General features: G+C 35.3%; 1 protein-coding gene across 12 annotated transcripts in view; it reads right to left on the reverse strand.

Annotated features, from left to right (window-relative positions):
- The window catches only part of ARK2N (arkadia (RNF111) N-terminal like PKA signaling regulator 2N), a 107,401-nt gene that overhangs the window by 22,049 nt on the left and 71,878 nt on the right, over nt 1-13,474 (reverse strand). For 6 of the 12 annotated variants that reach the window (XM_070050258.1, XM_070050256.1, XM_070050255.1 and 3 more), the window contains one exon: nt 793-975. The exons of the other annotated variants lie outside the window; for them this stretch is intronic. In XM_070050258.1, the coding sequence (XP_069906359.1) occupies nt 793-975 (183 nt within the window). The remainder of the gene's footprint in view (nt 1-792; nt 976-13,474) is intronic. 12 annotated transcript variants of the gene reach the window in all.

Here is a 13,474-nt window from a genome sequence, read left to right on the forward strand (position 1 = left end):
TGCACCCATGTGGGGGACCTGGAATAAGCTCCTGATTGGTGCAGCTACAGCCGTTGCAGCCAGTTGGAGAGTGGACCAGCAGATGGAACACCTCTCTCTCTCTCTCTACCCCTCTCCCTCCCTTCCTCTCCTCCTCCCACCTCTCCTTCTCTAACTCTTTCAAATAAATAAATAAATCTTTAAAATAATAATAATAGTAGTGGGTATTTTAAGGCAGAATTCTCACTGCTAACAATCATAGAGCCAAGATACATAAAGCAAGATAGAGAACGGGATTTTTTTTTTCTGAGATAGCAGTAAGAAACTGAAACAAAAGGGTTAGAAAAGATAAATGATACTACTCAAGTGAACTGACAGGAACACTCCACACCAAGAAGCAGAAGAAACAGTTGCAGCGCTGCACAGAAACAGCCCCACCGGGGTTGTCTCAACAGTTCCCTACCCAAGCTGCAAAGCTGCTTATCCAGAATTAAGTGAGGGAAAGAGCTGCCCCAAAAACATGCGAGTATCTGAGTATTTTTTGCATGTTGGGCATTTTTAACCCAAGAAATCTTACTACTGAAATCTACAGATGCCTACAATTATCGTCGCATTTTTGCTTCCTTCTGATTAGATGAAAGACATGCTACCCAAATCTTTTCAGTTATAAATGGCAGCTTGGATAGTCACAATCATTCCCTGCCAGATGTCTCCGGCATGCCCTGCTCTCATCAGCAGGGTGCTCTACAAGGAAAACAGCTGCCAGGATACATGCACATCACATCATCAGAGAAGGGGGTGGGGGAGACCAACCTGCCTCTGCATTCAGCTCTTCTAGAAGCCCGCTGGTCCTCCAGGTAGCTCCTGTGTCCTGGCCGCCTACAGAATTAGTGTGCTCTTGAACTACTGCAGCCGCCAATAAATTGTCCACATTTACCACTTCTGGGTCAGAGCTGGTGTCAGATATATCATAATGAGCTACAACTGGAGGTCCATCTAGGGAGGAAAGAAAATGTACACTGGTATCTAACTTGTGGGGTGAAAAAAGAGTTCTGAAACGAAAAGAGCCCTCTAAATGCCAATTGCCCTTTACCTTAGCATCCTTTCTGATCAGAAAAGCTATACATCTAATATTTTTACATGATGTGTGAAAGTGGAAAAGATAACCCAAGCTTACAGAGATGAGGGACACATTTTGGGAGGAAAGCAGTGTTATGAAGAACAGAAGACAAGACTATACTGAACAGTGTTACAATGAATTCCCATTACACTCCTAAGGAACAACAGAGTTTAGAAAAAGGGGATGATGACTCCTCAAAGTGAAACTGGCTTTTTTTTAAAGGAAAAAAACTGATGCAAACATCAAGACTCAATTTATATGTGTTAAGGGAATGAATCTAGTTCTTTTTCTTGGTAGCTAACATTGAAAGTCCTTAACAGATTCAGAGACGAAAATGACACATCTGTGCATTTTCCTACTTACTCAAAAAAGAAAAAAGCTAACACTGGAGCTCTACTAGACTAACATCTATTGGCAGTAAAGCCCTTTTATAATAAGAGATGTTATACATTTTGCATATTCTGCTAAAAAAAAAAAGACTCACAAAATCCATTTTCAGGATTTTGCTTTAGGTGTCTTGTGAGGGATATTTATATTTTCTTTTCCCTGAGAAAGACAACCAGCTCATACTCCAAGGAAATGATATGCAAACTTACAAGTGATTTTAGAGGAAGCTACTAAAGTTCCTGTTGGAAAAATAAGAGATCCCAAATCATACTAACTAGCTGAAAATGACAGCTGAGTCCCAAAGTAATTACACTGCAGCAATTCATGCTAAAGTAACTCAATATTCATGCTTGTAGAATAGATACATGCTTTAAAATGCTAAATGCTAACTTTTTCTAACGTTAACAGCAAAAAGCAAAAATAAAGTTTGCATAAGTAAGAACTCCCTCTACTATCCCCATTTTAGAACAAAGCAGAAATAAAGAAATGTTTCTCTCTCAAGAACTATTTATGAAGTGCAAGCAAACCATTTACTTCCATAAAATCTATGATATCATTCAATAAATGAATAAACACACCTATTTTATGAAACTCTTGACTACGGTGGAATACATATGCCAATGAATCATAAAACTATATCACAATGAGGGAGTACTGTAATAATACAAACATCCATTGTGTAAATTGTCACTGAACAAAAACATGGAACACACTTGGGATATTAATCCCTTAAAATTAAGTCCCAAACCATAGGTTTACATAGCAACATTTAAAAAAAATGACCAAACATAAAAGCAAATAAGTGCCACTGTATAAAAAAACAGACATGTCACAATATGAAATTCTGACGATCATGACAATTTTAGCTTACTCAAAAAATAATTTCCAATTCCCTTAAAAGGGTGAGTCAAATATTCAATGGTGTGGCCTTAGTATCAGCTGGTAACGAATTTTAGTTCAAACAGCAAAATATTGGTTATATTTGGGGTTTTTCTTTTCTGAAGAGAAAAGAAAGCTGCATCAGTCTATGGAGTTCTCGTCAGAGTTCAAAATGATTATTATGGAACCAAGATACTGTGTGATGTCCAAATACTAGGGTGCAGAAGATATGAGGGCCAAGTACAATATTGACTATTTGACCACATGTTCTATTTTTTAAAAAAAGCTTTGTTTTTCAGATGTTTGCAGTAAATTATTTTGGCAACTGATTTTAAAATTTGTATCATTAAAGCTGTTCAAAGCTTCCTGCCCTCACATCACCCCCACCCCAAATTGAGGCAACAGGTCAACAGTCAAGTCAAAATTGTACCACTCCTACATGTATAATCATGCAAAAAGTATAAGTGTATATATATGTATATATACATGCAGAGCGACATCACCTACCCACAGAAATAACTTGTCTGAAAGTCTTCATCAGTAGGAAATACAAGCACAAACTTGTTATCTGGCTTCATTCTTGTATCTTCCATATTTCCAAACAGCACACCTTATAACTTAGCTTAAATTTAGTATTCATCATAAACAAAGAGTACAATTTTCATATTTTAATTATACTTAACAATTAAAATAAATTATGATCACTGTTACTTTTAATTTCCAATATACTCAAATGATGACAAGTCAATATTATACAGATTTCAATAAGGTAATGGAAAGGTTGCCTTTCTAATATCCCTAACCACAGTCAAGGAACTTGCACTCCAAGACCATCTTACACCTAAATTTAGCAAACCAAGGTTAAAGAAGATATGTTTAAAGCAGTCTAATATTCACTACATGAATATTAGCTAAGTGATGGTGAAAATTTGTGATATTTTAAAAATATGATTCCTGACGCCCAAAATTAGGAATAGGTAAGGGACTACAGTAACTATTTCTTTTAAAAAGCAGCAAAAAAGAGAAAAAAATGGAGACTGCTGAAAAGGGGCTAGAAAATTCAACCAGGAACAGTTATCTATCTGATAATGCCCATCATTACAGAATAGGAGAAACACAGGGAATCTTCCCTTGTTCTCACTTACTATTCCTCTATGCTGCTAAAACAGAGTTTTGATTTCAATAAATCAAAATAGTCACTTCAAATAGTTATCCATGGAAACATTTCCAATCTGAGATTTAGTCATTAGCATAAGCACATTCCATGCTTACAATACTTAAGGTATCTTATCACATTCTCCCACCTGCCTACTCTGGTATCTGTTAAAATCTTAAAGCTCTAAGTATATAATAATGATTTGACTAGTTTTTCTACAATCAGTAAAAGTACATCTCTATAAAGGTAAACGAAACAGCGAATACTCAATTTTTGGCTAATACAGGTGCTATCTCTCCAATTGATTAAAATCTTGATATTAATGCTGTTTGTTACAATTACAAGGCAAGAAAAAGAGTGAAGCAATCCACCAGTTAGTTTTCCTTTAAGAACATGAACTCATCCATTGTATGCTGTAAGTAGGTGTGTGCCCTCTCAATCTCCTATACAAATAGATTCTAACTTTTCAAACACCAAAATACAGATGTATAAGGTACTTCAAAAGGTTTGTGGACAATTAAGAGATGTTTATTTTGGTGAAAAAAAATCTGAAATCCATGCATACTTTTCATAACATGCATTTCCCATAACTTTTTGAAGACCCCACATTATCTGTGTCATCACACATTCCAGACATAGTGAAGACAGCTTTTTATAATCTTAAGCCTTTGGCAATATTGCCATCAAGTGTTTAATTCTATGAATGTTTCCTTTCCAAATATGTTCTAAGTCTCAGAAAAAAATCTGAACCACAAAAACAAAGAAAAACAAAACCTAACTTTTCCTTTACTGTGTTTATCCATGATTAACTCCTCTTTTCAAATCTGACAACCAGAAGCACCGAATTTTTAAATTCTGCATACTTTATCATTCATATTTCACAGTTGAGAAATTTCAGTTCTAATTACATGGAATAAGAATAATCTACAGTTGATCCCATTGTTGAGGGAAAGAGGAATATACAGAGGGGATTGGGAGAAGCACAGGAAGTAAAGATTTTTGGCAGCAGACACACAGGTTAAAGCCCTGCCCGCTCCTTCTTAACTACCAAGCTCAAACAAATTTATTTTACTCCTGGGTTTCTTCACAGGGCTATGGTGAAGGTTAAAGAAGATGTAACACAGAACACAGCAGTTTAAGTGCTGGTCCTCTGCGTCACCTTCTGATTATAATTAGCACTTGCCTGCTTCCTTACTTGTTTTCTTGCCCTTGCATGTACACTTTGTTGGACACAGCCTGCATGCAAGAAGCTTTGAGGAAACATCACTGCCAGGGCCGGTCTTATATTGTCATAGATGAACCAAACCTGTTAAGTAAATGCTTTGTGAAATTAACAGTTAAATAAAATCATTCAGGTGTAACTTTTATATTTTTCTTTGCAGTGAAATGTTAGCTTGTATGTATTCAGATAAAAATGCTTCAAAGCCTAACAGAAATCATTTCTGGATCAGTCCATACTTAGCATCATACTTGCCAATAGAGCACTTCCACTGACACAAATGTTGTAAAGTCTCTTTATGAAGTCAGAACCTACGAAACAGGAATTCATTTTGTATTCCAGAGAAACCTGGAAACACCACTCCTCCTTCTCTCTATATTGAAAAGTGTTAGGCCCAAAGAAAGGTAGGTAATGGACTATTTAAGGATTGACCCTTTGACCCCCTGTATAAGGCCACGGTAATGTCTGACAAAGCCCAGAGGAAATGCCTTCTTTCCTACCTGCCATACTTCATTTCTCCAACCTTCTCACTAGGAAGAAAAATTTTATGTTGTTGCTGCCAAAGGGCCCCTAGATCCAATAGCATTTCTACCCAACATCAAGACAAAGCTTCATTTCAGAGAAACTCGAAAAATGTTCATCTGAAAGAAGGGTTCTTAGAAATTACCACGCTAGTATCCTTCGATAGCTCAGCTGGTAGAAATTACCACACCAAGGGACCTAACCGGCACGCATGCGTGGTGGCCAGGAAAAGGAATGAGGTAGGTATGAGGGATCAGGGAAGAAGCAAACTTCCAAAGCGGCTGACAGGACTCTGCATCTCAGCAGAGCCTCTCATCACATACCAGAATATTGACCAAGATGAAAATTTACATGCACAAGTGACAAAAAAACCTTAAAGAGAACGCCTGTGTTATATTTCTTTAACTATAAAAAATGAATATACAGAACAATTTGAAAAGTCATTTTCAAAGCATCTCCTGGAAAATTACATCAACAAAAGACTCTATATAGAAAAACAGCCTTGAAAACTGAAAGCTATATGTGTATAGTTTCTTCAGAATATCATAAAGCTGGTTTAGTAAAGACAAAAATGTATGTATTTAATTGAAATTAAATATAGCAAAATGTACTGAAATTTTGGAGTCAACCCATTTTTAAAAAATAAAATTGAATCAATATCCATTTGATACTTTTTCTACTGTACTCATTTCAATTACTACAGATTTAAACTTTACAAAGTTTCCAACATGGAAATACAATTTTAATGATTATTTGTCCTTATATCCATATACTATGTCCATATATTATAGGAAATGTCCATCCAGAAAAGCTCTCTGATATTGACATTTGCCATTTTGAAATGATCAAAAAGTTAAAAAGTTCAAGATTATCAGAGGAATTGAAAAGTTGGTCAAAAGAGAAACACAACTTAATGCTTCACCACTAACTAAAGGCTTAGAATCAAGCAAAGTTATTCAAAAGATAAATCAGGTAATTTATTTGGGAACCTACAAATACACAAAAAGGATACTTAAATCACCTTACAATTTATCTTTCTATTTCAGAGATAAATCCATGACCTACTGCCTGTACTATCTACACCTGGGAAGAGCACAAACATTTAGGTAAACATTAACCACATCCTCAAATCTACTTACTTTGCTAAAGATCTATACATTCTAGCTTTCTGATGACTTCCTGAAATAGTAATATGCTAAATATTGTTATTTTACAAAAATTCCTCAATTTTTAACAGGATGATGTAGTAGGACATACCATTTTAAAAGGGAAAGAACCTTGCCCTTTTGTGCTTAGTGGTTTATTTTTTTTCAACATACCAATTTTAAAAACCTGGAAACTATCCCAAAAGTAGGTAAAATCAATTTTTAATTATACTATGTGTAAACTAATACCAGCTATTTTATTTAAAGCAAAGCAGGTTTCTTGACTGAGGACCCAACGTGAACTAACTGGCCGGGAATCAATCACTAACACACCAACACTGCCCTCAACAGAGTCACAGGAAACATTTCTTTTTCAAAATGTTTATTTATCTAGGTTACATTTCAAATGTACAGTTAGGGAAAAGATATAAAGAAAATGCAATGAAAGGAAAACAGTAAGTTGATAACATTCTTCCCAAGTCTTAAAAGTTATAATAAAAATAAGCAAGCCTTCATTATCAAAAAATACACTTCATAAATTATTCCTTCATTTTCTATGCCACTTATGTTTTGTTGTGTTATTTTAATACAATACGAAAATATCTACTCAGGACTAGTAAACTTCAGGTTGGTTCCAACTCCAACTAACTTTCCTAAACTTCGGACAACATAAAAACAGAAATCCATGAAAAAAATTTAAATTATAGAAACTCAGAAGTTATTCATATTATTCACAATTCATACAACTCCTAGACAAATTAAAATGACACGTTTTATCATACAATGATTGAGGGCATATACACCATTTTTGGAGAGGCTATTAATAGCTTTCTTTGAAATATTGTTTTACAGAATAAATTTAATAATTAAATTTCAGTATAAATTTGATGAATTTGCTGGAATTGTTTTATACTGCATTTTCTGACATGGGGCATTCTGAAAAATCTTCACTGTGCCTTCAATGTACTATTTAAATAATAAAAAAGAAAAGGAGGGAAATAACTAAGAGCTAAATAAAATAATGTGTCAACTACTTTGCAAGGTTATCTTTTTGTAAGGACACTTATCTATATAATTTGCTATTCTAAACAAATTTCATGATGATAGCATTAAACCTATCCACCATCTTGCTGTAAATTTTATGTAACTATATCTTTAAGCAAAGCTAGCTGAATATCAAAACTGAAAATTATCAGTAATATCAACTTAGGGTGTTTTATTTGCTCAATGAAAGGACTAGTCATATAATTTCTTCCTTAAAGATGAATTTTTAGGTAATACATTTTATATAAACCAAGAGATACCTGTACCAAAAGGCATGCCTTTGTTATATCTATGTAATAGTAAGGAATAAGAGCAGTAAAGTAAAATAAATTGATTCTCGTATATTTTGTATCCAGTTTGCTTGTGAATGGTCATTTTTCCATTCAATTATTGTTTATAGCTGTTGTCTATATTCCCACTAAACCAGGATCTTTTTGCTTTTTAAGTATGTCACTGCAAAAATTAAAAGAAAAATAAGGAAAGGAGGAGGGAGAGCGGGAATGAGGGAGGCTAGTAGGGTGGGAAATATCACTATATAAACTATATATATAAAATATGTGAAATTTGTTCCCCTTAAAAAAAAAAAAAAACAAAATGAAAGTTCAATTTTTTTTTTAAAAGCCAGGCTACCAAAACTAGGTTTATATGTAGGCAATTTTTTTTCTTACATACCTTTATAAACAATGAATGTTTATTATATGGGTGTTAATGACCTGAATCCATTAGAATCACTGTAGATTACAGCAGTTATCTGCCTCTAGCCACTTGTCAAATATAATATTAATGAAATTCAGAATTATTTCAGAATTCTTAAGATGGGTGTGCATGTGCATTCCCATACACACATATATACATTGTTAAGACTGAATTCATTTCTGAATTGGTAACAAAAACAGGTAAGTTTTACTCTTGGTACACCAATAACAGAATCCTTTATTTTACTTCTAAATTTTAAAAAATGTTACACCAAATATTAAACCTAATATTTTAATTTTACCAGTCTCTAAATGAAATTTTATTTGTGTTTTTAGTTATAGTCAATTTTAATAATGCACATATTTAATAATAATTAAAAGCTACTGTTTAGTAAGTGGCTCAAATGACCACATCATTCTAATCTGCTGCTTAAATTCCCTTAAGATGATTAAGGGTGTAACGTCTTAGAACATTGAACTAGTACAAGCTAGACAGAAAGAAGACTGTAAACAGATTATCAAAAGGCACATTTACCTTTGGTGGGGGATAATTTTCTCTAAATGGCATGAATTAGAGAGAAATACTACTAGGACATATCAAATACTACTGGGACATATCAACATAACAGCCAGTAACAGAGTTACAATAATTTGTTTCCTGACATCCCCCTCCCTGTTTTTTTACAATGCTTGGTAATTTTTTAAATGGAATGACTATTTTTCTAAGTCTACAGCTTAGTCTTAATTCTCTAGCCCATGAAAACAAGCTGTAATATTAAACACTTGCTAGATTGGACAAAGGGAAACTCCATATACACATATTAAAAATCAAGTAATCCAGATATGGGATTTTATTCTTAGATAAAAAGCATTTCAACCATGTTTGGATTAGTGCTGTAAATTAGAAGATGTTTCTTTTTAGCATTAACCTTTTATAGACTACATATAAATCCAAACACCAAACAAGACACAGTCCTTATCCTTGTATAAATTCAAAGAAAATTAAGGGAATTCAAGGAAAATGAAGGGAGGACCACTAGGCACTTACACAATAACTACATAGCAATGCCACCAGGCACAAGCATTTAGGTTAGCAGGTAAGAGGCCTGCATTCTAGTGGGTTAAGCTGCAGTTTGTGGTGCCAGTTCAAGTTCTAACTGTTCCGCTTCTGATCCAGCTCCCTGCTAATGTGCCTTAGAAAAGCTGTAGAACATGGCCCAAGTACGTGGGCCCCTGCCACTCACATGGAAGACCCAGATGGAGTTCCTGGCTCCTGGATTTGGTCTAGTCTAGCACCATCACAGCCATTTGGGCAGTGAATCCAGGGGTGGAAGATCTCTCCCTGTCACTCTTTCAAATGAATAAATTTACATAAATAAATCCACCTGCAGTGTCAGCACAGGAGACCTGCAGGAGGGCCCCTGACTCCCACTTTGGACCAGCACAGCACTGGCCGTAGTGGCCATTTTGGGAGTGAACTAGCGGATGGAAGATCTCTACTTTGCCTCTCAAATGAATAAATAAATCTTTAAAAGAAAGATTTAAACTGCTAACACATAATTCAAAAGTAATTCCTACTTACTAATATTTTTACTTGTAATCTTAGGAATACCAACACTGGCTCAGTGGAAAAGAACAATAACCCACAACAGTAGCTGAGTAAAAATAAAATACGGACACTACTTCAAATACTCAACACTACTTTAAATGTCTAATACAAAAAAAAAAATCATTTTAAAGGAGGAATTTTTAGATTGTGCAACCTGGAAAAAGTGTTGTCATTCTGAAGCAAAAATAACTATTTTAAAAAACAGGGGCCGACGCCATAGCTCACTTGGTTAATCCTCCGCCTGCGGCGCCAGCATCCCATATGGGCACCAGGTTCTAGTCCCGGTTGCTCCTCTTCCAGTCCAGCTCTCTGCTGTGGCCCGGGAGCAAAGTGGAGGATGGCCCAAGTGCTTGGGTCCCTGCACCTGCATGGGGAAACCAGGAAGAAGCACCTGGCTCCTGGCTTCAGATCCGCACAGCGCCGGCCGTATCAGCCATTTGGGGATTGAACCAACGGAAGGAAGAGAACTTTCTCTCTCTCTCTCTTTCTGTCTATAACTCTACCTGTCAAATCAAAAAAAAAAAAAAAAAAAAAAAAAAAAAAAAAACCACAAACAAACAAAAAAAAAAAACACCAGTACTCCATGGAGGCTGGCCCTGAGGCACAGCAGGTAAAGCCACAGTCTGTGGTGTCTGCATCCCATGTGGGTTCTGGTTCAAGTCCCAGTTGCTCCACTTCCGACCCAGCTCTCTGCTATGGCCTGGGAAAGCAGTACAAAATGGCCAAGTCCCTGGGCACCTGCACCCACGTGGGAGACCTGGAAGGGGCTCCAGACTCCTGGCTTTGGATCAGCCTAGCTCCAGCTGTTGTGGCCATTTGGGGAGTGAACCAGCAAATGGAAGAACTCTCTTGTCTCTCTGCCTCTGCCTCTAACTCTGCCTATCAAATAAATAAATAAATCTTTAAAAATATAAATAAAAAAGGTGCTCCTTAAGAAAACAACCCATTATCTTCAAGACACTATGAGAAACTGAAAATCAGGATGGAAATTTATGTATTTCTATTACAAAATACTATTCTTATACTCTCCAAAACACAGACTGTAAAACCGTATTTCAGGAGACGTTTCCAATATTTTAGCATACGTTCTGTGAATTAAATCAGGGTATTATGATGCTCCTTCTCTTTCCATCAAAATTTCTCCTACCACATATTTAATTGAAATTGTGTAGAAAGGCTTTTCAAAATTATTAGCATTTGTTTTAAACATTCAAAATGTTACTCTTACCTTGAATTTTAATTATTAAAATCTGTAATTCCATTCAACTGAAATTTTTTTCTTTAGGGCAAAACAGAAAGTTCTCAGAGCTCTTGTTATCCAGTAACAACAAGAATTAGAATATATCCAGTCAATATAATATTAGCAATAACTTGCTAGTTATTGTCATTCTTAAAAGATGAACTGATCTTTCCCATCATAAAAATAAAAAGCACTTCAGGACATGCTTAATATATATTATGAAACAAAAAAGAAGCCTGTTGAGTGCTTGAGGAATTTTATACATGCATAAAAATGTAGATTAAGATGCTGAAATTAATACTTCTGTCTAAAAGTCCATGGCCAATAAAAATCTGTAATCCCAGGAATAAGGCAAAGACAGAATAAATTTTCCTGAAAATATCTCAACTTCAAGTAAAGATTATAAGTCAAATTTAATTAGTCATCTAAAACCAACATGCTCTTACCACTGATATAAAACTTACATTAAAAAAGTTAGCTGAAGTGGTTTATGAGTGTCAAACTATCATTTAAGAGAAAAATTCATCAGTTATATTAAACTGTTATATATTTTATGGTGAAAAGGCAAACTAACACATTATTGACTGCAAGCTGCCTCGTGTTCAAACCTTCTACTGGTCAAACACTAACTTCAGGAAATCAGACAGTCATTACACAACAGAGAAAGGTGACCTACTAATTTTTGATCAATATATATTTGTGCATTTATATTCTTAACACAAGAACTGAATATATTCACAAGTCTTCCCCAAAGTTCACTCCCAATTCTCATACATCAAGTTCTGAAAGGTGAAAGAAAAAAAATCAATTATCTTTCCATTCAAAACTAGAAAAGGAAAAACATGGCTTAGTCTATTACTATTAGTAACAAATATTTTAACATAGTACCAAATCTTTTTAAAAGAGAAAAAAGGGGGGCGGGGGGGAACGGGCCGGCATTGCAGGGTGGCAGGTAAAGCAGCACCATATAGGTGCTGATTCATGTCCCGGCTGTTCCACTTCTTATTCAGCTCCCTGTTAATGGCCTGGAAAAGGCAGCACAAGAAGGCCCAAGTAGTTGGGCCCCTGCCACCCACATGGGAGACCCAGATGAAGCTCCCGGCACCTGGCTTTGGCCTGACCCAGTCCTGGAAGTTGGGCCATCCGGGGAGTGAACCAGTGGATGGAAGATATCTCTCTCTCTCTCTCTCCCTCCCTCCCTCCAACTCTGACTTTCAAATAAATAAATAAATCCCTTAAAAAAAAAAAAAAAAGCAGTGACAATTTTTGTGAGTAAAATTACTGACAAATATGAAGATAAATCAACAGTCTCCAAATATACTATCTATCCTTCCCCTTATTAAACACAGAATTTACTATTTTCCAAAGCTGCAGCTTCATTAAATAGTAAGATTAACCCTCCTCATATTGATAACTAAGTAATAAATGTGAAGGAAAAGACTCAGTTCCTCAAAAATAAAACCAGCAGAAAGCAAAATATTTTTAAAACCGTTAACTTATATATCTCTATTGAAGATTTTCATTCTACCACAAATCCTGAAAAGATAAAACACCAGTATTTCCCAACTCTAGACCACATATTAAAAAACACCCATTATTTTGCAAGACTTTTCAATCCCGTTATTTTATCCCTTTGACACACTTCTTGGACCCTTTAACACAACTAAGTTTTTAGCTCAGGAACTGAAAACAAAATTAAACTGGTAATACAAAACCTGTATTGAAAACCTAGTAACAGCTAGTAAACTTGGTCTCTTGCAATTTAAAAACTCATTCAGTACATAATCTTAATAGACTGTTTCATCTCTTCCCTCTAGAGATACCCATTGTATGAGGGTTATCATAAAACTCTACTTTGTAATGTTTGCCAGGTTTTTGCCTCAGGAACTGAGCTTTCAGTTAAAGCTCAAAATAAAAAACCATCTGCGTAGCAATGAAAAAATACAATGGTTCCCCCTCATCCATGGTATTACCTTCCTCAGTTTCAGTTATCCATAGTCAACCACAGACCAAAATACTGAGTGGAAGATTCCAGAAATAATTTGTAAGCTTTACATTTTGTACCATTCTGAGTAGTGTGTCCCACCCTCTGGCTCCATCCCCTTGGGATACCAGTCATCCCTTTGTCCAGTAATATCCATCCTCTCTATGCTACCTCCCCATTAGTCACTTAGTGGCTGTCTCAGTTACCAGATTGACTGTCACAGTATCACAGCACTTGTGCTCAATAACCCTTATGTTGCTACATCATTCACCATAAGTAATTTCATAGTAGCATCTCACATAATCACAGGAAGAGTGAACTCAATATGGTAAGGTACTTTTAGTCACAATGTTCATAAAAGCTTTTATTATAGTATACTACTCCAGTTGTTCTATTTTATTATTAATAATCTCTTACTATATATCATTTATAAATTAAAGTTCATCATTGGTATGTCCATTTTAGGGGCAGTTTATATGGAGTTTAGTGTTACCC

This window comes from Oryctolagus cuniculus, chromosome 10 (genome assembly GCF_964237555.1).
Source record: "Oryctolagus cuniculus chromosome 10, mOryCun1.1, whole genome shotgun sequence".
NCBI classification, from domain to species: Eukaryota; Metazoa; Chordata; class Mammalia; order Lagomorpha; family Leporidae; genus Oryctolagus; species Oryctolagus cuniculus.